We start from the raw sequence: 20,645 nt of genomic DNA, 5'->3' as shown, positions 1-20,645 counted from the left end.
GTACCTCTGTTTTCTAGTGCTTTCTCTATGCTATAAATGTCTGTGTCCTTGTTTGTATGCCAGGAATGTTAGTTTGTCTAAATTATCAACCAAAATTTACATGAAAATTCATTACTTTCTTAATTTTCATTAATAGATGAGAGAATGCAAAAGAGTAAGGTTTCTGAAATAGCGTCAACATTGGCATTACTGGAGCGTGTTCAGTCTGGAAGCCCAAGTACCTGGATTTGTCTGTGGGGAGGCTCAGGACTTAGAGCAGGAGTTATGGACTGGAACCCTTTCCTCTAGAGAAACAACACAAGACTTCTTTGACAGTGGGTTTAAAGAATGCTTTCCCACTGACTGGGAGAGAACTTTGTTTCCATTTTTCCATGCTTTTCAGGGTTTCCCCAGCCTTTCTCACAACTCCATTGTTTAAGGAGGAGGCAAGTGGAAATAGTTGAGTTCCTAGCACACCATGCTCAGTCCTACAGGAGAAGGGGTAAGGCACCTCCTTGCTGTCTCAGCTGTCACAGGGAAAGCTATACCAGGTCTTCCTTCAATGGGACTGTGAATGGATGTCATCCAATTACTCTTCCTGAAGCACAATCTGCTCAAGTGAACTGGCTGCTTAAAAACTTTAAATCTTTTCCCATTTTAACAGAGTAAAATTCTTAGCTTTATATGTATGAACTTCCATGATTCGGGCCCATGCTGTATATTTCCAACTTGGTTACAAATATTCCTCTCTATTTTGGCCAGGCGAGCTGACCTATTCCATTTTGCCTACGTGCCCCCTCTTGTCTGCGTCTTTGTTTACACTGATGCCTCCAGGGATGTCTCCTCCCCTTCCCAGTCCAATCTCTGGTATCACTGGCCGCTGACATGCTGCACAGAATCCTCATCCAGATGTTCTCTCCACCGTGCAGCCTTACCAAGCTCACAGAACTCCCAGATGATTTTATTGCCAGTCCTCATTTTATCTACATTCTAGATATTTATGTGCATATATTATCTTCCTTATACATTCTGGGCATAATTTGTACCTAATTTAACTTTATATCTTCCATTTCACCTACATTTAACATCAGAGGAAGTTAAACTGCAAAGAGCTGAGGTGATATATAGGTTACTTGTAATAAATCATCTTTTTAAAACTTCTTTCTCTGGGTCCTAGTAAAAGTAAAGCTGGAAGAGGACCAGTTCTTCCAATTTTCAATCCAGGACTTACCCCTAACAGCATTGGTTCTCCCCCTGGCTTGCATTTTGGAATCACCTGACATCACCTGTGGTGCTTTAAAACATTCTAATCAGGAAGCTCCAACCCATAGAATTTAGAATCTCAGGAGTACAACCCAGACATCAGCATTATTCAGATCTCCCAACATGATTCTAATTGTGCAACCAAGATTGGTAATGAATTCCCCACAGCATGAGAGCCCCTAGACCATTCTTGCTTTGCTAGGTAATTCTGTTAATTTGAGACACTTTTATCTTTTCATATGAAAAAAATTTTAAAGTCGGAAAGTGCTAAATGTGAGACGGTAGTATAACACTTTGCTTACAGCAGGAACTTACGTAACTGTTTAACTTTTCAGATATTTCGAAAGAAAGCAGTGGAACTTGGGGTAAAATTGCTACCTGCATTTCATACTCCTTCTGGAATACCTTGGGCATTGCTGAATATAAAAAGGTAAAACTCTTCATTTTAACAACGTGTTTTTGAAGTTGGAATATGCAGTACTGTGCTTTAACTGGATGGATGATTTCTTGCATGATGTCAGTGACTGATACCATTGGCAGTCTTGGCATCTGTCCTTTTCCAGTGTTCCTTGGCCTTAGATGGTCCCTGTCATAGAATAGCATGACCCCAACAGGGTCATCCAAGCCAAACATGATTTGAGGTTTTCTTTTTTTTTTTTAATCATTTTTTAAAATTTATTTTCAACATAACAGTATTCATTGTTTTTGTACCACACCCAGTGCTCCATGCAATCCGTGCCCTCTCTAATACCCATCACCTGGTTCCCCCAACCTCCCACCCCGCCCCCGACCTCTTCAAACCCTTCAGATTGTTTTTCAGAGTCCATAGTCTGTCATTGTTCACCTCCCCTTCCAATTTGAGGTTTTCTATTTCATGGTGATGCTACATTTTGTTTCTCTGTAGACCCCATTATCTTTAAAATTGTCATCAAAGCATCTCACTTCCAAAGAATCCAGTTACTAAGAGCACTTACTTCAGTTAAGCTGCTGACAGGATATTGCAGAGCTAGAACTTTGGACTAATCAGATCTCCCATGTAAGGAGCTGGCATGACAGACACAGGGAGCACCTGGGCTGCCCCGCCCACAGTTGTAAAGGATGGAAGGGAACTGCCCTGCTGACCCAGATCAACCAGACCTTCTCAGGCCATCAGGATGGAGAATCCTGTTATGCCAAGTCCATGGGAATTTTGCTCTAAGTAAACCTAGGCTAAACAGACTTTCTGGTATTTTCCCAGGGAGTAGTTTGAATTTTCATGATACCTTGAACATTTCATCAATAAACTGTTTTATCTTTTTTTTTTTTAAAGAATTAATTTATTTATTTGACAGAGAGAAATCACAAGTAGGCAGAGAGACAGGCAGAGAGAGGAGGGAAGCAGGCCCCCCACTGAGCAGAGAGCCTGATGCGGGGCTCGATCGATCCCAGGACCCTGAGATCATGACCTGAGTTGAAGGCAGAGGCTTTAACCCACTGAGCCACCCAGGCACCCCTAAACTGTTTTATCTTAAGCTTCCTTTTTAACTCCATCTTTCCCATAAGTAATTAATTGCTTATGTACCTCCTTGTGGTGGTGGTGCTGCTGTTGCTGCTGCTGATGATATGATGGTTTTATCATCATAAAATATGAAGCTTTGTTCTAGGCTCTGTGCATGTATTACCACATTCAATCTCACAATAACCCAAGAAGGCCATTATCTCTGTTTTACTAATGGAAACTAATAAGGAACTTGTTTTGAAGGGAAATTAAGTAATTTGCCTAACATCATACTGTATATAAGTGGTAGAATATGTACTTAGACATTTACACACACATTGATACATAGGCACAAATTAAACATCTTTCTTGGTTTAGAAATGCCAAGAGGATATACAGGGTAGTTTGGCAGGATTAATGTCCATTTATTTTTAATTATTTATTTTAGTGACTTTCCTAAAATTCATCTTAAACAATCATGAAATTACTTATTTGGTTAATAAATCAGTTAAATGTCATGCTTTGTTTCCATTTGTGGATTTATATATCTATACCTTGAAATCACCCTGTTACGTGTATGTGTGTGTGTGTGTGTGTGTTTGAGTTTGGGGCAGGGGTGTCATTGAGCAGTGAGGCAGGGAGAGAGCACACAACTAGGCCAATGTGAACCTGAGGTAGTTCTCTATTATATGATGTGCTATCTCGGGATCAATTTTTCGCTTTAGGGGTCCTGTGGTTTTCTCTGTCACCCTGAAGGTTGGAGCATACGCTGCAGGGACTTAAAGCAGGCGTGGGTCTCTGCTAGGCCTGGAGGCAGTATGGTGTTTGTTTGGAAGCCCAAGATGGTTCATGTAGATCACCTATAATACCATCCATAACTTTGGACTTTGTATTTTTTTTTTAAGATTTTTTATTTATTTATTTGACAGAGAGAGATCACAGGTAGGCAGAGAGGCAGGCAGAGAGAGAGGAAGGGAAGCAGGCTCCCTGCTGAGCAGAGAGCCCAATGCAGGCCTTGATCCCAGGACCCTGGGATCATGACCTGAACCGAAGGCAGAGGCTTTAACCCACTGAGCCATCCAGGCACCCTGGACTTTGTATTTATAGACCATGTTCTGACCTAGAAATTACTCTGCTACCTGAAATGAGACCTGCTTACGAAAACACTGTGCACATTTAACACTTTTTTTTCCCTACTTGTCCTCTGAGAAGCATGATATGGGCACAATAATACACTGAGTTAGGTGGTTATCAGGAGACCTGGGGCTTGGTATTTTGCAGTCCTTGGGTGTTTTGAGAGCAATCATTTCCACCCGCAGGAATATTTGTAAAGTGCAATTATGCTACTTCAGTAGTTGTTTGTGAACCTTTACAGGTTTATAAGCCACTTTGAAATTCTATTGAAACATGACCCTCTCCTCATAAAATGCACATTCCTGAGTATGCATATTTTTACCCAATTTCCAAGAGCTGACTACCATCAGAGACCACCTGGAACTTGAGAACCCTGAGGTTAGACTACTGGACTGGGTGATCTCTCCAATCTTCTACTCTAAGAGAGCTGGTTAGTTCATATTAATTCCTGGGAGGTAATGAAACTAAATAAGGCCCTACTAAAACTAGCAGAGAGAATGTGCACCGACATCTTTGCAGAAGCTCAGTCAATTATTGTAAGGTGCTGCTATCATTCCGTTAGTTCTAGCCTCCCTTAAAATAAGCATAAGAAATTAGATTATTCTAAAGCCTATTTAATTTTACTTAGTGTTTATTTGTAACAGCCAAGACGATTTTCCCTTAAATCTATCCTTACTCTATAGTGGAGCTGTGTTTCAGTACATAAAGGACTACTTCTCAAAACTATTAAATACTAAATTATCTGTTAGCTTTCGTATCTATACCTCTTGAAAATTCATTAACTAGGACATTATAGGTTTTTTAATAAAAACCTTATTTTGAATTTACAGTATTTTACATTAGAATTTTCTAATTTCAAGGATTATAGGACAGTTGTATATGATAAAAACTAAAAACTAATGTACCATTGCACATTACATGTACTCTCTAATGTTTTCATATCAAACTAGAGGAAATTAGGTGACCCTTTGACAGCTGATGGAAACACTTTTAATTTCTTCCTGGCATTCTGTATGAATTTTTTTATTATATATTTTATCCATTCTCAGTCCCATTTGCTAAATAGCAGTGACTTACCCAAATTCAGAGAATAAGCCATGGCAAAATTAATAGTACTATCAATCCACTAAAATTCCTTATATCCCTTTGCCCAATTGAGGGTTCTCATTGAATCCATTCTCCCTCCAGCAGTGAGATTAAAGAATCACTCCCAGGAGAGGAAGACAGAGTTTCATATTTATCTGCAGTAAACTGCATTTCAGAATGTGCTGTTCCTGTCGACATGTACATACATGCTGTTTCCTCTGAATATCTGTATTTTTATAGTATGGGCCAGAGGATAAGGGACAGCTGGCATGGAATTTCTTTTCTAGTTTTTTGAAGACTGTCACCAGTAGAATTTTCAGAAGAAAGAAGAAAAAATATGTCTGGCAAAAACATATTTTCTTAATTATCTTCTCAGAATGAGGGAGTGTCTGTGGAATGATGCCCATAAGAAAAAAGTGCTTGAGGATGCTTTTTAGAAGAGCAACATACTCACTGTTGACTGGCTTTGAAAATTTTGACAATAATTATAATGGCAGAAATATAGAATATGCTGTCTGTAATAGCACAGTTCTCTTCCCTCTCAATTTTGAAAATATGGATGCTGCTCTTTGCCAATACCTGTATGTTAAAAAAATGTGAACTTTATGGTAATCTATTTACATCTGCCTAGTATTCATATTATTGCCTGAAGATAATTGGTTTCTTTACCTTTTCTTTGTAAGATATAAACATTTATTTTAGTCCCTGCTGTGATGAAGTTTCCATGCTAGGTTCTGGGAAGATGTTCTGTTTCTCTTCACTTTATTTAAAAAGATAACAGACATAGTCTTTTCCTCAGGGTATTCACATCCTGGTTGGTAAAGCAGAATGTATATTTTATATGTTACTATATTATACACTCACTCATGTAATTGACAAATGTAAGATGGTCTGTGCCAAGGAGAGATAATAAGTACTCACCGAGTTGAATTTAAAGCAAGCAGTAGTTTAAATTGAAGAGGTTGATGCATTTGGAGCCAAAACACCAATAAGCCAAATTGGATTTCAGCATTTGTACAAACTGAGAATAGCAGAAAATCTAAATAATTTACTCATATGCTACATTAGAAATTCTGTCCCAAAATCTGTTCAGGAAAAAAAAAAGTATATATATATATACATACATATATGTATGTATATATATATATACACACACACATATATATATGTGTATATATATATAAAATTATCTCTTTCACTACATCTGTAATCTTAATTTGAGAGCTGCTGTATTGTTATAAATTAATCAGAATTGTGATTTAATAGCAAGTGATAATTTGAACAGATACCTAGTGTTATACACAGGGCTGGATTCAACTAACATACTGGCTTCACCAATAGGATAGTAGAATGAAGATGCATAAGTTATAGCACACCTCTGCTAAAAGGAAAACATTGCCTTTTTAATAGATTAGATTTTTGGTAGAACTCAATTTCTCTAATGTGGAAATGCCAAAATTTGATGTCCGATCTTATTATTACTGTGAACAGAAGGCCCTCTGCATTCTTTTGTTTCACTGTACAGTAGAAAAATCACCTGTGTGGTTTGTAAAATCAAGCATTTCACTATTTCCATATTCCTGGGTGTAATTCAAGCCTAGGTAGAGTAAACTTATTAGATTTGGGGTTTTCTCCAGTGTATTCTTAATTTAAAATAATATAGTTAATGTTCCCATTATTCATTTCTATCACAGGGCATACAGTCTGGGCATTCCTAATAATTATTCTGTCTTTCTTGATAAATGAGTTAGTTTTAGCTATATACTATTTTATCACTTGTTTCTCTCTGTGGATTTTTCTAAACTGACACTCACAGCACTTGCCTGGTGGTTATATTATGTTAGTGGAACTGTCTACAGTGTACGCTTTTGTGGCACACATCAAGGAATGTACTGGAAGTGACTGATCTCCACTCCAGCTCTCATTAGTCAGCAAGGTGATGAATGAGCACAACTCCCTCACCTGTTTTTATTTCCTGCTTTGTAAAGTCTTATTTACTGACTACTCTAATTACCAACCCAAATGCATACTATATCATTAGTTACATTGCAATTTGTATTATTATTATAATTAAGTTGCAAATTGCTTTACTTTGACTGAAATGGGACCTTAATTAAGAATAGTACATAGCGGGGCGCCTGGGTGGCTCAGTGGGTTAAGCCGCTGCCTTCGGCTCAGGTCATGATCCCAGGTCCTGGGTTCGAGCCCCACATCGGGCTTTCTGCTCAGCGGGGAGCCTGCTTCCTCCTCTCTCTCTGCCTGCCTCTCTGCCTACTTGTGATTTCTCTCTGTCAAATAAATAAATAAAATCTTAAAAAAAAAAAAAAGAATAGTACATAGCTTAATGTTTTCTAATAGTGAAAGATTATCATGTGTGAAGCATGTACTATGTATATTGTAACAAAAAGCAGTGGCCCCTTTATTGCATGTTATGTTGGTGGTATAAAATGCTTAAATATTAACTATGGTTGATTTTCATAGACACAAATTTATGAAAGTCTAATTAGGCTAGATATCTTTTAAAATATTTTCCATATATCTCCGTTTTATTTGATAGTTGAAATATAGATGTCCACATTGTTAAATTTATTAAATCTTAAGATAAAGCAGAATATAATTCCATGCTTTAACATCATAAGAATTATATTTTAAAAATCCAGAAACACATTTTTTAGCATGAGCCCATCAAACTCATTTAATGATTTGCTAATATTCTGAAACAAATAGCACTTAGTTATGTTTTAAAATGTTGTACAGAAGTGATACAGCCTGAATGTAAAATCAGGGCTGTGTCTTATACTCTGTCTTTTATTTATATGTTTTATGGACCTGTTAAGAATTCAAAGAGAAGGGGCACTTGGGTGGCTCAGTGGGGTAAGCCTCTGCCTTCGGCTTGGTTCATGATCTCAGGGTCCTGGAATCGAGCCCCACATTGGGCTCCCTCCTCAGCAGAGAGTCTGCTTCCCCCTCTCTCTCTGCCTTCTGCTCTACCTGCTGTGATCTCTCTCTCTCTCTCTCTGTCAAATAAATAAATAAAATCTTAAAAAAAAAAAATTCAAAGAGAAGTCCAATCAATTTTAGGAAAGAAAGAATTTCTAGTCTCTCCTAGCATCTTAAGCTAACCTAGTCTGTGTTTTTATTTTTTCTGATTGAATGCTTTATTAAATTGGGTTTCCCTCTTTTATCTACTTTAATTCTTTTGGATAATTTTACTTTTCTGGAAATAGTAATAACCATATTTTAAAGTTTCAGTACTAACATGTACAAAGTTATTATCAGACATTAGAATATTGGTACCGTAGTTAAAGCTGCTATTTATTAACATTGTCAATATAGCTCTTGGTCTTAGATAATTCATTAAACTGAGTTTGTCTTCTCATAAACTAAACTTAAAATAATAGCTGTAATCCTACTTATCCTGATGACCTCAAAAGGTTTTGTGGAAATCTAATGAATTAATTGTAAGAGGAGATTTATCATTTTAAAGTGATATGAAATAAACATAAATTGGAATTACTGTTAATGTATAGTCTTGTTCTCAATTTTCATTATAAAATTATGTGGGGGTGTGTATGTATATATAGGCATATGCACACATAGGATAAAACAATACGTAGTTAAAACTAATTTGGTTTGTGATGCCTCTTTATGGAAGTTTTTAAGCCATTCAATGCTTCTAAACCATTTTCAAGTCCCATTTTCCAGGTCAGGAAAAGAAATGGTATTGGTAGAATTAGCCTGAAGTGTGGAGAGAATGTCTCGATGTAGTACATGTAGGATTCTGGTGGATCCATACTCAAACAGTTCTTATTTTTTAGATTATTAGGAATAATCTAAATTTAGATATAGGTATAGATTCTATATCTAAATCTTAATTTAGCCTATAGGGTCAAAACTCAGTTTTCTATCTAAAATTATATTTATTGGTGAATTATCTCCTCTAGAAATAATAGCTTCTCCACCCGTAAGATTTAAGAGGAGTGCGAGGCAATAAAATGCAATGTTCTTTTCCCAAGTCCCACACATTAGCTAGTGTTCAATTAATGTGGCACAAACACTGGGTGCCTGGGTGGCTCAGTGGGTTAAAGCCTCTGCCTTCAGCTCAGGTCATGATCCCAGGGTCCAGGGAGCCTGCTTCCCCCTCTCTCTCTGCCTGCCTCTCTGCCTACTTGTGATCTCTGTCTGTCAAATAAATAAATAAAATCTTTAAAAATAATGGCACAAACCTTATCTGTGAAAGTATGTGTATATTTTTGCTGTGAACATCCACATCACCCTCTTTCTTAATTCTTAAGACTGCCCAACTTCTATTGAGAGTCCAACTGCTGTGGTTACTTTCTGTCAGTGATTCTGAATCTTTCCAGGGCTTGAGAATAACTAGGGCATTTAGAAGTATATGTTATTGCTGCCTCCCTCTCCCCCAGTCTGTTTCATTTGGCTTGGAATAAGGTCCTGGCATATTACAAAGCTCCTCAGCCATTCCATTATTCAGCTGGGGTTGAGAATCTCTGCTTTTAGTCTAGTATGTATATCCTGAGGATTCTGGCTTTGTTTATCTTCTCAATTTCCTTTGAAAACATTTCCCTGTCCATTGATGGTCAATTTAACATTGAGATATAGAAATATTAGAAAAGTGGTGTGAAAATATCCCGCTTTAATAGAACAGTAGTTCTCAAACTTTAGAGTATGTAAAAATTGCCTGGAGGGTTTGTTAAAAACACATATTGTTGGGCTCCATCCAGAGTTTCTGACTGGACAGGTTCTTGGTAAGGCTCAATAATTTGCCTCTCTCACGGATCCCAGCTGATGCAGAAGCTGATGCTCCTGGTCCAAGGACCACACTTTGAGAACCATTGTAATATAAGAAATGAGCCATCAGACCATTTAGATTGTTAAATCTCAGAGCTGCTCAGTGAGGTCCCCAAGTCCAAACATCCTTGGGGGGAGGGAGTAAGTGGTAAGGAGTGAGGGGGTTTCTGTTTCTATGACTAATTTACTTCTGTTAATAGTTACCCAGCATTTTCATTTAACTCTAAGTAGTTCGTTGCTTCTTCCGTAAAGCAGCTAATTCCAGACATTAATTACCCCCAAAGAGTTTACCCATTCTTTTATTCCCTTGCACTATTATTTTTTTTAATCCAGTAAGACTAGAAAGCAAATGGTCCATTTTAGCATAGGGGGAGGAAAAAAAAAAAAAAGGCGTTTTAATTAAGGATTTCAGGGTAACTTAGAAAGGAGAGCTATTCCTGTGGCTCAGGCAAAGCAACTTTAGTTTAAGCCACTGGTGACCTGGCTCTGTACCTGAGGGCATCCAAGAGCCAGAGAAAAGAGGCTCTGACCATCCTCCCATCAGAAGAGGAGGAGGGAACCTAGGCTTCTTCTGAATCATTTAATTCTCTCACCAAGCTTCAGATCACTACATCTGTGCCAGGCATTCAGCAGCTTGACCAAACTGAAGGCCTTTATGTATTCCAAGTGGACAATAAAGATAGCAGCACTTAATTTAAATGTCCTTTGTGTATATCCTCTTTTATTAAGACTTAAGGGACAAGCACTTCTGAACAAAGGATGCTTTGCTGCTTCTTAGTCATGCATTGTGAGGCAGTAAGAATTAGAAAAGCCTAACGGTGCCTAAACTGTTCTGTTTCTTCCCACTGCTCTGGCCTTAATCGAAGTTAATACCCAGGTAAATGAGGTTTTCAGTGTCTTTTATTCCCTGGAGGAAGGAGCAGACCACATCTGTCTTTGAACACAGGCTTGCACAGTCCTCATGACTTCTCCACACCACCCCACCCTCTTGCTTCATGAATTCCCATCGGCCACAGACCACTTGGCTGTGCTTCCAGTAGGGCGATGGCAGAAAATTGACATGTGAGTACAGTAAAGTGGCTGTGTTCTATTCAACCGTGGATTCGATGCTGAAAAATGTTCTTTCTGTATTTCCTTAAGTACCTACATTTAAGGCTGAATTACAGCATATGAGTAATTAAAGTGCAGAAATTTATCAAAGGCGATGTGTAGGCAGTTGAGAGACAATCTATCCCAAGAGGACTGCTTAAATCCGTTAAAAAAATGATTTGCAGTATGTGGGAAGTCTGTTAAGAGGCCTTCCTCAGTCTTGAGTTTTCAGCAGATAAATCCTTGGTACAAAACCCACGGACTGGATTGTTAAATATGACCACTGCTTTCTACCCCACCCCCAACATCCCGGCATCCCCACTGGTTAAACAGTTAACTCACCAAGACAATTTTAACGACAATTATAGTTATTTGAATGCAACAAACTCAAAGTGGCTTTCATCTTAAGTTTTTCAAAGGCGCGGAACTAGTATTTTACAGATTCAGCTTTGTTCACTGTATTCACACAATCGGGGGCAAATCAGACTTGGCAATTTGAAATGTATTCTGTGTACAGGACTTAAATTAGGAACAAGTCAGAACACATAATTCATACAATGCCTTTACAGGTCAGCAGTGGAATAATCTTTTCAAGGAGCTTGCTATCCTGGGTTTTTAATGAAGGCAGCAATCAATTTTTCCTGTGATTAATCTCAAGACCAGGCTCATGTTTTTAGTGTGGGGCAAAACTTTCAAATATCTGATTAATAAAGTTTCACATAAAAGTTTATGAAATCGCTTGATTAGGTGTTTGGAAATCAGCCTAGGTATCAAAGGACTTTCTCAGCCCTTATTATTGTTAATCATTATAAATATTCAAGTAACTACATTGAATCTTTGGGAATTGGAAGGTCAATATAAAGTATTTATACTACAGCCAATAGTTTTTAAAGGCTTTACAATCTCAGCAGGTACATTAACTACTCCATATTTCCTGCTTATGCAGTAATAGTTGTAGTTGATCTGTTCTAAAAAATGGGTTGAACAATAATTGATTGCAGTCTCTTTTATTAACTAGAAAAAGAAAAGTGATGGAGCAGTAAGAATTAATTGTAATTTATTAATTTGGAAATGAATGTGCAGCTGGGCATGAGTACGGGGAATGCAATTTGGTGCTTTAGCAATCACGACAAATTATCTTCATCTGTAAGGTAGAGAGTTGCTAGCTTTTCTTTATTTGACTTTTGGTAACAGACCTAGTTTTAGGAAGACTTTGTATGAATGCTCATGTTGCCCTTTTATCCTGGAAATGTCAGTTGGGGTTTAGCATTATTAATTAGATCTTACTTTCTCTCTTTGTCATGTCATGCTATAGTTTTTATGGAACATTTGTACAAAACAGTGATTACTGGTAATTGACCTGCATATGTTGAATAATCTTAAGATGCTACTGAGAGTTTAATGTACCTTGTAAATTGAGAGCCTTCCAATTAAGTCAAGTTCTTAAGATAATCACTTTCAAAACTAATCAAGTAATAGGACATTAGTAAAGCTCTTATTGACTTAATTGTGACAAATTAATAAACAGATTCAGTGTAATTACTATAATGGTTCTATCGGTGAGCAGTTTTCCAAAACTTAAGCATAAGTCTCTTCTACCCCCTGGAAGTACAATAAAAGTTACATAAACCATTTTAAGGTGGATATCATTTCTAATAGTTGTGTGTGAGTACATCATACAAACACTTTGGATTTGTTGTGTTTCTTTCTTTTTAAATATGACTATTTAAATATGACCTATTTCAAAGGTCAATTAATCTCCTTGCTGAATCCTTAAAGCATGTTTTATAAGAAATCTATATGCCTTAGACAAAATGATTCAAACATATTCTTGGGTTCTCTCATCTCTGTTTTTCTATGCCTGTGCCCTTGGGGTTGGCGTCCTGTCTCCTCAGAGAGTATAGAATGTCCTGTCCCACTCTTGGTCCCAAAGAGCTGTCGGCATAATGCCTTTTTTTATACCTCGTTAACACTCTGCAAATGGACTTTGGGAAATAAATGAATTATGAATTAGAGATTTGCCATAATTTTTTTAATATCCAACAATGCCAGTTTCTATAACTTTGCTGATTGTGTTTAAGAAGATGGCAGCAGAAGGAACAGGAGTAAAAGTCCTGCTTCTACTACATTAAGAATAGTGTGACAAATTTAAATATTTCTCCTATCATGTCAAACCGTGTGTTTAAAATGCTGTATTTCACTGAATATAACTCTATTAAAGAAATAACATGATCACCTATCTTCTTTCTCTAAGATTTGGTTTTCTCATTTGTTGAAGTGGGATTCATAAAGTGTATCAGTTTTACTGGGATAATGTTCATGACCAAACCCTGGAATTCAAAAAGCCGATGGTCTTTTATCCAAAAGTGTGGATCACTGTGGAATTTCAGGATCCTGAAATCATCATGGTAGCCCTCCGTACTGTCTGTCCCTACCACCTGTGTTTAAGTCAGACCATAGGACAAAAGATGGATTTTCCTGTAAAGAAACATGTGTGCATAATAGGCATACACACATCTGTAATTATAACGAGCCTTCCAGGCGTCCAGTTTATAACTCAGTCTTCCTTGAACAAGGGAAGCAGTGTAGAGTCCTCATAGTCGTTGTCATCTGGTACAACAAAGGGAAGTAAAGTACACAATTTAACTGCCCAGCTGAAGAAGGGTTATTTTTAAATTATTAGAATAAAATAAGGACTGCAATAAGGACTAAAATTATGGTGATTTCATTAATTGCAAGGCATTAAAATTGTGGTTCTTGAAAAATTCATGTTAACACTCTAGAAAAGCAGCACTTTAAGCCACTTACTTACATGCAATTATTGTAGCTAGCCACATGATGGAATTCGCATCGCGCTCTTGTAACAGGACCATAAGCCCACGGTTTTTATGCTTTTCTGCCCTCTTATCAGTAAAACATTTTTGAGCACTCACCCTAGAACATGTACTTTTATTTGCAAATTATGTATACATTATAATATATATGTATAAATTATGCAACTGTATTATTATGTCCTATACATTTAAAAACACTCAAAAAGTAAAATTGTAAAAAGGATAAGAAATAGATGAAGAGGGGCGCCTGGGTGGCTCAGTGGGTTAAAGCCTCTGCCTTCGGCTCAGGTCATGATCCCAGGGTCCTGGGATCCAGCCCCACATCAGGCTCTCTGCTCTGCGGGGAGCCTGCTTCCTTGTCTCTCTCTGCCTGCCTCTCTGCCTACTTGTGATCTCTGTCTGCCAAATAAATAAATAAAACTTTTTTAAAAAAGTTATAAAAAAAGAAATAGATGAGGAAATGAAGTATTTTATTAAGAGTAATTGATAATGGGGGTGCCTCGGTGAATCAGTCCATTAAGCATCTGCCTTCAGCTCAGGTCATGATCCCAAGGTCTTGGGATCAAGCCTAGCTTCGGGCTCTGCTCAGCAGGGAGCCTGCTTCTCCCTCTTCCTCTGCCTGCTGCTCCCCCTGCTTGTGTTCTCTCTTTCTCTCTCTCTGTCAAATAAATAAATACAATCTTTTAAAAAAGATTAATTGATCATTTTAGTCAGAGAAGTGTGATTTGTTTTGTTTTCATTTCAGTTTAAGGCTTGTGATACAATGAGTAGTCAAAGGTCTTGCTCTGTATTACTTATTTCAAAACTTGGTTCTAACTCTGTCCAGGAGGAAAAGAAAACAAAGTTGTGCTGGTGAAAGAAGTGTAATACTGCTTCATCTTCCTAAACATGGTGTTTGTTTTAAATCCCATCCTTTGGTTATACAAAGAATATTCTTATAATTCTGCCAGAAAATGTCAGCCTTTCCTGATACCATCCTATGTTCTTACAAACTAATAGAAAGATAGAAAAACCTTTGGAACTCTTCCTTCAGAAGATTTTTAAAGCAGAATTAGAAACTTTCATTCTCAAGTTTGATACAAGCATGAGTTATAAGGTAAACTACTTTCATAAATATTTTCATAAGTGTCCAGTTTCTAAATGGTCTTAGAGTTCTTTCCAAATCCAGATTCTTTATCCATGTCAAATTGTTCCCTTTTTTTTTCAAGTTGTACATTAAGCATGTTATTCTCTTCCTATTCCCCTCCTCCTCCTGCTCCTTCTTCTCAATTATCTGGTCGTAACATTCTGCCAACAACCATTTGTCCCAGAAAACATGAGCAAATAAGGACATTTTTTTTTCTGAATGTCAAATCTTGATTAAACACTTTGCCTCAAGACAATGAGAAAATCTCTGTTGCAAAATATTTTCATGGTCACTGTCCATCTCGTTACAAATATTGTAATATCATCATTACTCTACTATGAAAGGTCTTGGATTTTAAAATTAACTGCATTGATGACATTCTCTAGCTCATTCCACAATACCTCAAGAGTCATTGACAACAGCAGAACCCTGCTGACCTCTTCTCATGGTATAGTTTCTGCAGGAACATCGTGGGGGTATCTTGTATGAAGCCTTTTGCATAAGCACCAAGGGAGGGGAGCGGGGAACATCTGAATATTTAATTTGTAAAGCTTTTTTTTTTCCTTCCAGATAAAAAATTTAGAAATAGCAGCTTTGATAGTTCCTTCCTACGCTCTAATTAAGAGTCTTGCATTCTGATTCAAAGGCTGCTGCCATAAACAATAAATATCCAAATGTCATTTACCTTTGTGAAGCCCAGACCAATGTCTTATCATTCGGCGGTTTATAATGGGCATATTGTCTTGTTGTATAAGTGGACTTTGATCCTGTTTAGATTACTCTTGAGAATATTTTTTAAATTGGTTTTAAGGGAAGTTCTAAATTCCTTTTAACCAGCCCTAAATATTGTAAGACTGAATAATCTTGTGGCACACTCTCCGTTATTTGTATTAATTTCCTCCACTTTAAAGTGGGTCAGCTGTGGAAGTGTGCCTGAGAAGATCGTTAATTAGATCAAGAACTTTTCTAAGGTGAGTTACTGATTTTAATACGAAATAGGTCAGAAAGTGCTTAAAGACATTAATATTTAACATTGATTGGGTAGCACTAAAATGCCTGTGTCAGTCTATCCTGGGAGAGTGATATTTTAAAATGAACAACATATTTGGTGTGAGTATCCAAAATTTTTGCTAAATTCAAAGGGTTTCAGATTACAGAATTTGCTAATCCAAGTTTCTGAGGCCTATCACCAGGAGAGTAATGATTCCATATTTATATTTGAGAAAGAAGTTTCAAAAACTGTGATTTGTAGAGTTAGTGTAGGCTCTATATAGGATAATCTATAAAGATAATACATTTACTTTTTTAGTTTTTCTGAAGTCGGTAAAACCTAGGTATCTTTTCAAACAAATGGTGCGACAAAATCTATTTATTATTATGTTTATCCTTAAGGAAAAGAGTGTAAAGAGGAATAGATGGGAAGCAAGAGGAATTATGAGTGTATAAGCTACAGGCAGCCAGACAAGCTAATAGTAATGCCTTATACTTCTGCCATTCTCTGGAGTCTCCAAAGGAGTTCCAAATATATGTATGTTTTTAAAGTTTCCTTAATTTGACTGAATCTAGTCTGGCACAGGCATAAAAATCCAATTCTGTAATTTGAATTTCCTTTTGAAATCATTTGGAACTATCTGAACTTAATAGTAATAATAATAATAATAGTTTTATGCTTTTAAATTTCCTGATACCTGGTGAAAAGATGGGAGGAGATGTCTTGCTATTTTCCTGCCACTATAAGCTAGCACAGTGCTTGTCTGTTTGTACTATATTGATGACTAAGCACTTCCAGGTTATTAAAAAAGTTTTCAGTGTGTCTGGTTGAATTCCAGAATTGGAATCCAGAGCTGAATTTCACCAATAACTGTAGGGTTTGATGCATATACAAGAACTCTTTGTTAAGCTCACTTCCACTATTTAAAGATAAAAAGAAATGTAAACAAATAGACACTCCTCTCTAAACAGTTAAAAATGGGAAATTGTATGCATAGCATCTTTCTTATCTGGATATAAAAAAGCTAAGATTATGGAAATCTCCCCTTCATCTTCTCTTCTAGAGTAAAGAACCTGAATTCTTTCAAACTTCTTTTTGCTAGAAACAATTTTTCTTTCTTCTTGCCATCTTAGTGATTCTTCTACTTCTGTGCTTTCTCCCCATCTTTGTGATAACAGGGTCAGAATTTGAGACTGGATCTAAGAAGAGTCTTGGTGATACAGGAAGAATAAAAGTGTTTCTCTACAGTCCAGTCACTCATACTTCTTTTTGTACATCGACCAGGCTCTCGGTGAGCGAGGAGGGTCTTTTGTCCCCTCTCCCACCTTGTCTTGACTCTTGGAGGCATCAGTCCCTCTCTCTTTTTCTTTCACGCACCTACTCATCAACATCTCATTCTCCCTAATTTCTGGACATGTTCAGATACTCTTCTCAGTGTTCTCTAGATAAAAACATCTGGGTGTTCTGTTACTAGGTCCTACATTTGTGCCTGAATCACTTGAATCCCATTCTTTCCTCTTTCCTCAAAAAAGAATATCTATTACCATCACTTGTACTCCTGACTACCCCCTTTTCCGTCTTCCAGGAGCTTGTTTTCTGGGCCCCTTCCCCTCACTGGCCCCCCCCATCCTTTTTCTTTCTTGTTGATGCATCGTCCATAATGTTTCCCTTCTGTTCTTTTGCCTGTTTATTTCTGATCTTGACTTCCTGCTGTTCCACTCAGGCCCTCAACATCACTTACTTCAGCCATTGCAGTTACTTTTAACAGATCTTCCTGCACTAGTTTTCCAAGACATTTTCCAAAGTTCCACACTGTCGAAATGTTTTTTAAAATGAAAATGTTTTTAAATGTTTATCATCTCACTTCTTTATGTTTATTATCTCACTTCTTTATCATTTCACTTCTTCATGGTTACTCATTACCTTAAATAAAATCAGAATTAGGCAAGAAGGGGCTCTATAGTCTCTATTTCTGTTGTAGTATAATTTCTCAGTTGTGTTATGGTTTCTCTTTTCTCTATTTACATTATCTCTGTCTGGAAAAACCCTCCTTTCCCCAACCACTTCAGACATGGCATAGGCAGCACCACTTCCGGGAAGCTTTCCTTATTTCTCCCTGCATCTGCTGTCCTGCCCTAATGTGTCCAGCATCCCACACTGCCCTGATGGAGTGGCTTGACTGGTCTCTATCCCCCCAGGCTGGCAATGCTCTTACAGTGACAGATGAGTGGCAAGTGTCTGGGTCCTTCTTCAGGGCACAGATGAGGAGGCCCAAAAGATGTTGGGAAACATAGTTGCCTTGAGGCCAACAGTAAAGACTGTGGCTGTGAGCAAGGCAAGGGTGCTAGACACACATTTTGGTATGATCCTGACACCATGACACAGACATTTCACACAGGGAGTAGCTGTTTCATCTCTGCCTTCTAGTCTTCACCGTCTGCATGAGGGTAGGTGTAGGTATATATGAGTGAATCAACAACTGGCTGTCTTTCAAATGCTTTACATGAAAGCACATCCAGATCGCCCTAGATTTTAAAAGGCAACAGCCACCCCTTAATCCAGACCTCTAGCCCAGCCCTCACTCCAGAATTTAATCCCTATATCCTGCTGAGTGCCAGCTAGCACTTCAACTTCATCTGTCAAAAGTCATCTGCCATATTTTAATCCCCAAGTGAATTTCCCTGCCAGATTGACCTTTTGTTATACCAGTAACTTCAGTTCAAACATTCTGAGGTTTGTAAATACTTCTCCCTGACAGCTAGTCTGTCATCAGATCCTATCTACTTCATTTCCATAGTATTTTTGACACCTCTCACAGCCAAGCTTCTTTCCCATTCTCATTCATCGCCCAGTTCTAGGCCCATCTGGGTTCCATTCTGAGCTAGACCAGCAGCTTTGGAAATAGTCTCCCAGCTGCCAATTTCTGTTCCCCCCAGTTCCACTGTATTTGTATAGATAGAGACACAGATACATAGTTGTGAGGTATATCTAGTCATCTCCTCAAATCATATTCTCCTTCTGCTCTCCACACATTCTCCCTTTAGTCTAGAATCTTTAACAGCTTCTCCAAAGCTGTAGTGCTTTTCCTCACGTAGACACTATGCTCTCAAACCACACATCCATGCCTATAGAGCCCCTCGGCCGAAACAGACCCTTGAACCACAAAAACTTCTGCTAGTTTTAAAGGTCCAATTATGTCACCCATTCTCAAAGATTCCTTCCATTTCTTTCTCTCTACCTTGTTCCTTCCCCACCCTGGACAAGTTTAATCACCTTCCTTTCCTTGTTCTCTTAACGCTTTGTTTCCTCCTACAGATAAAAGCTATTTTATTAAGTTGTAGAATCTCAAAAAGTTCTACGTAACTGTGTGTTGAATGCATGAAGGTGAATTAAAAAGTAATATGATCAATTATTTTTCCCCTACAACAAAAAAACAGTGCATTGAGGTATAAGTGGAAAAAATATCTTTTTAGCAAATCTCTATTCTGTAAATAAGAATACTTATTTAGTGAAAAATTATTTAGTGAAAATAATGTAGGCATCTTTTTATAAATTGATATTTCAGTATTTGCTATTTTTCTGTTTTACATAATATAGCTAGATAAAAGATTAAGACTTCCCCATTATCTAAACCTTCAAATCTGATGTACCAAGTCCCATGGTTTAGCTAAATACTGTTTAGATTCTCTTATTCTGGCATAATAAGAAAACAAGACTCCCAAAAATATGAATCAAAAGAAAGATTTAAATTATGTCTGGATACTCTAAGGGACGGAAGAGAATGTTTTGTTCAGGTAGGATGATTTTCAAAGTAGAGATACCACTTTGGGAAAACATTCTTCATAATTTTCTAGTATGAAAGCATTGTAATTAGATGATGAGGTAAAAAGTAAGTCCTATTAAGAATGTACATACATGGGGGGCGCCTGGGTGGCTCAGTGGGTTAAAGCCTCTGCCTTCGGCTCAGGTCATGATCCCAGGGTCCTGGGATTGGGCCCTGCATCGGGCTCTCTGCTCGGCAGGGAGCCTGCTTCCTCCTCTCTCTCTCTGCCTGCCTCTCTGCCTACCTGTGATCTCTGTCTGTCAAATAAATAAATAAATAAATCTTAAAGAAAAAAAAAAAAGAATGTACATACATGGGGCTCCTGGCTGTCTCAGTGGGTTAAGCCTCTGCCTTCGGCTCAGGTCATGATCTCAGGGTCCTGGGATCAAACCCCACATCGGGCTCTCTGCTCAATGGGGAGCCTGCTTCTCCCTGTCTCTTTCTGCCTGCCTCTCTGCCTATTTGTGATCTCTGTCTGTCAAATAAATAAATAAAATCTTCAAAAAAAAAAAAAAGAATGTACACACATGATCTTTAGTCCAGTGAGTTTGGAATGATAAAAGTGGAGTATTATAGCACAGCATGGCAAATATTCCCCATTAATCACTGACCTACTGCCCAGACAGTAGCCCAGCAATGTGTTTCTCTTGTCCTTCCTTTTTTTTTTTTTTTTAAAGATTTTATTTATTAGAGAGACAGAGACAGAGATAGTACAAGAGAGCAGGAGCAGGGAGGAGAAGGAAAAGCAGGCTCCCTGCTGAGCAGGGAGGCTTATGCAGGACTCGATTTCAGGACTCTGGGATCCTGACCTGAGCTGAACACAGACGCTCAACTGACTGAGCCACCCAGGTGCCCCATTGTCTTTACCTTTTTTTTTTTTTTAAGATTTTATTTATTTATTTGATAGAGATCACAAGTAGGCAGAGAAGCAGGCAGAGAGAGAGGAGAAAGCAGGCTCCCTGCTGAGCAGAGAGCCTGATGGGAGGCTCAATCCCAGGACCCTGGGATCATGACCTGAGCCAAAGGCAGAGGCT

General features: G+C 37.8%; 1 protein-coding gene across 2 annotated transcripts in view; it reads left to right on the top strand.

The window, feature by feature from the left end:
* The window catches only part of MAN1A1 (mannosidase alpha class 1A member 1), a 168,518-nt gene that overhangs the window by 93,804 nt on the left and 54,069 nt on the right, over positions 1–20,645 (top strand). For both annotated transcript variants that reach the window (XM_047732866.1, XM_047732865.1), the window contains exon 6: positions 1,578–1,672. In XM_047732866.1, coding sequence (XP_047588822.1) covers positions 1,578–1,672 — 95 coding nt within the window. The remainder of the gene's footprint in view (positions 1–1,577; positions 1,673–20,645) is intronic.

Source organism: Lutra lutra, chromosome 6 (genome assembly GCF_902655055.1).
Source record: "Lutra lutra chromosome 6, mLutLut1.2, whole genome shotgun sequence".
Lineage (NCBI taxonomy): Eukaryota > Metazoa > Chordata > Mammalia > Carnivora > Mustelidae > Lutra > Lutra lutra.
Note: the sequence above shows the minus strand (reverse complement) of the source record. Positions and strands in the feature narration are given on the sequence as shown.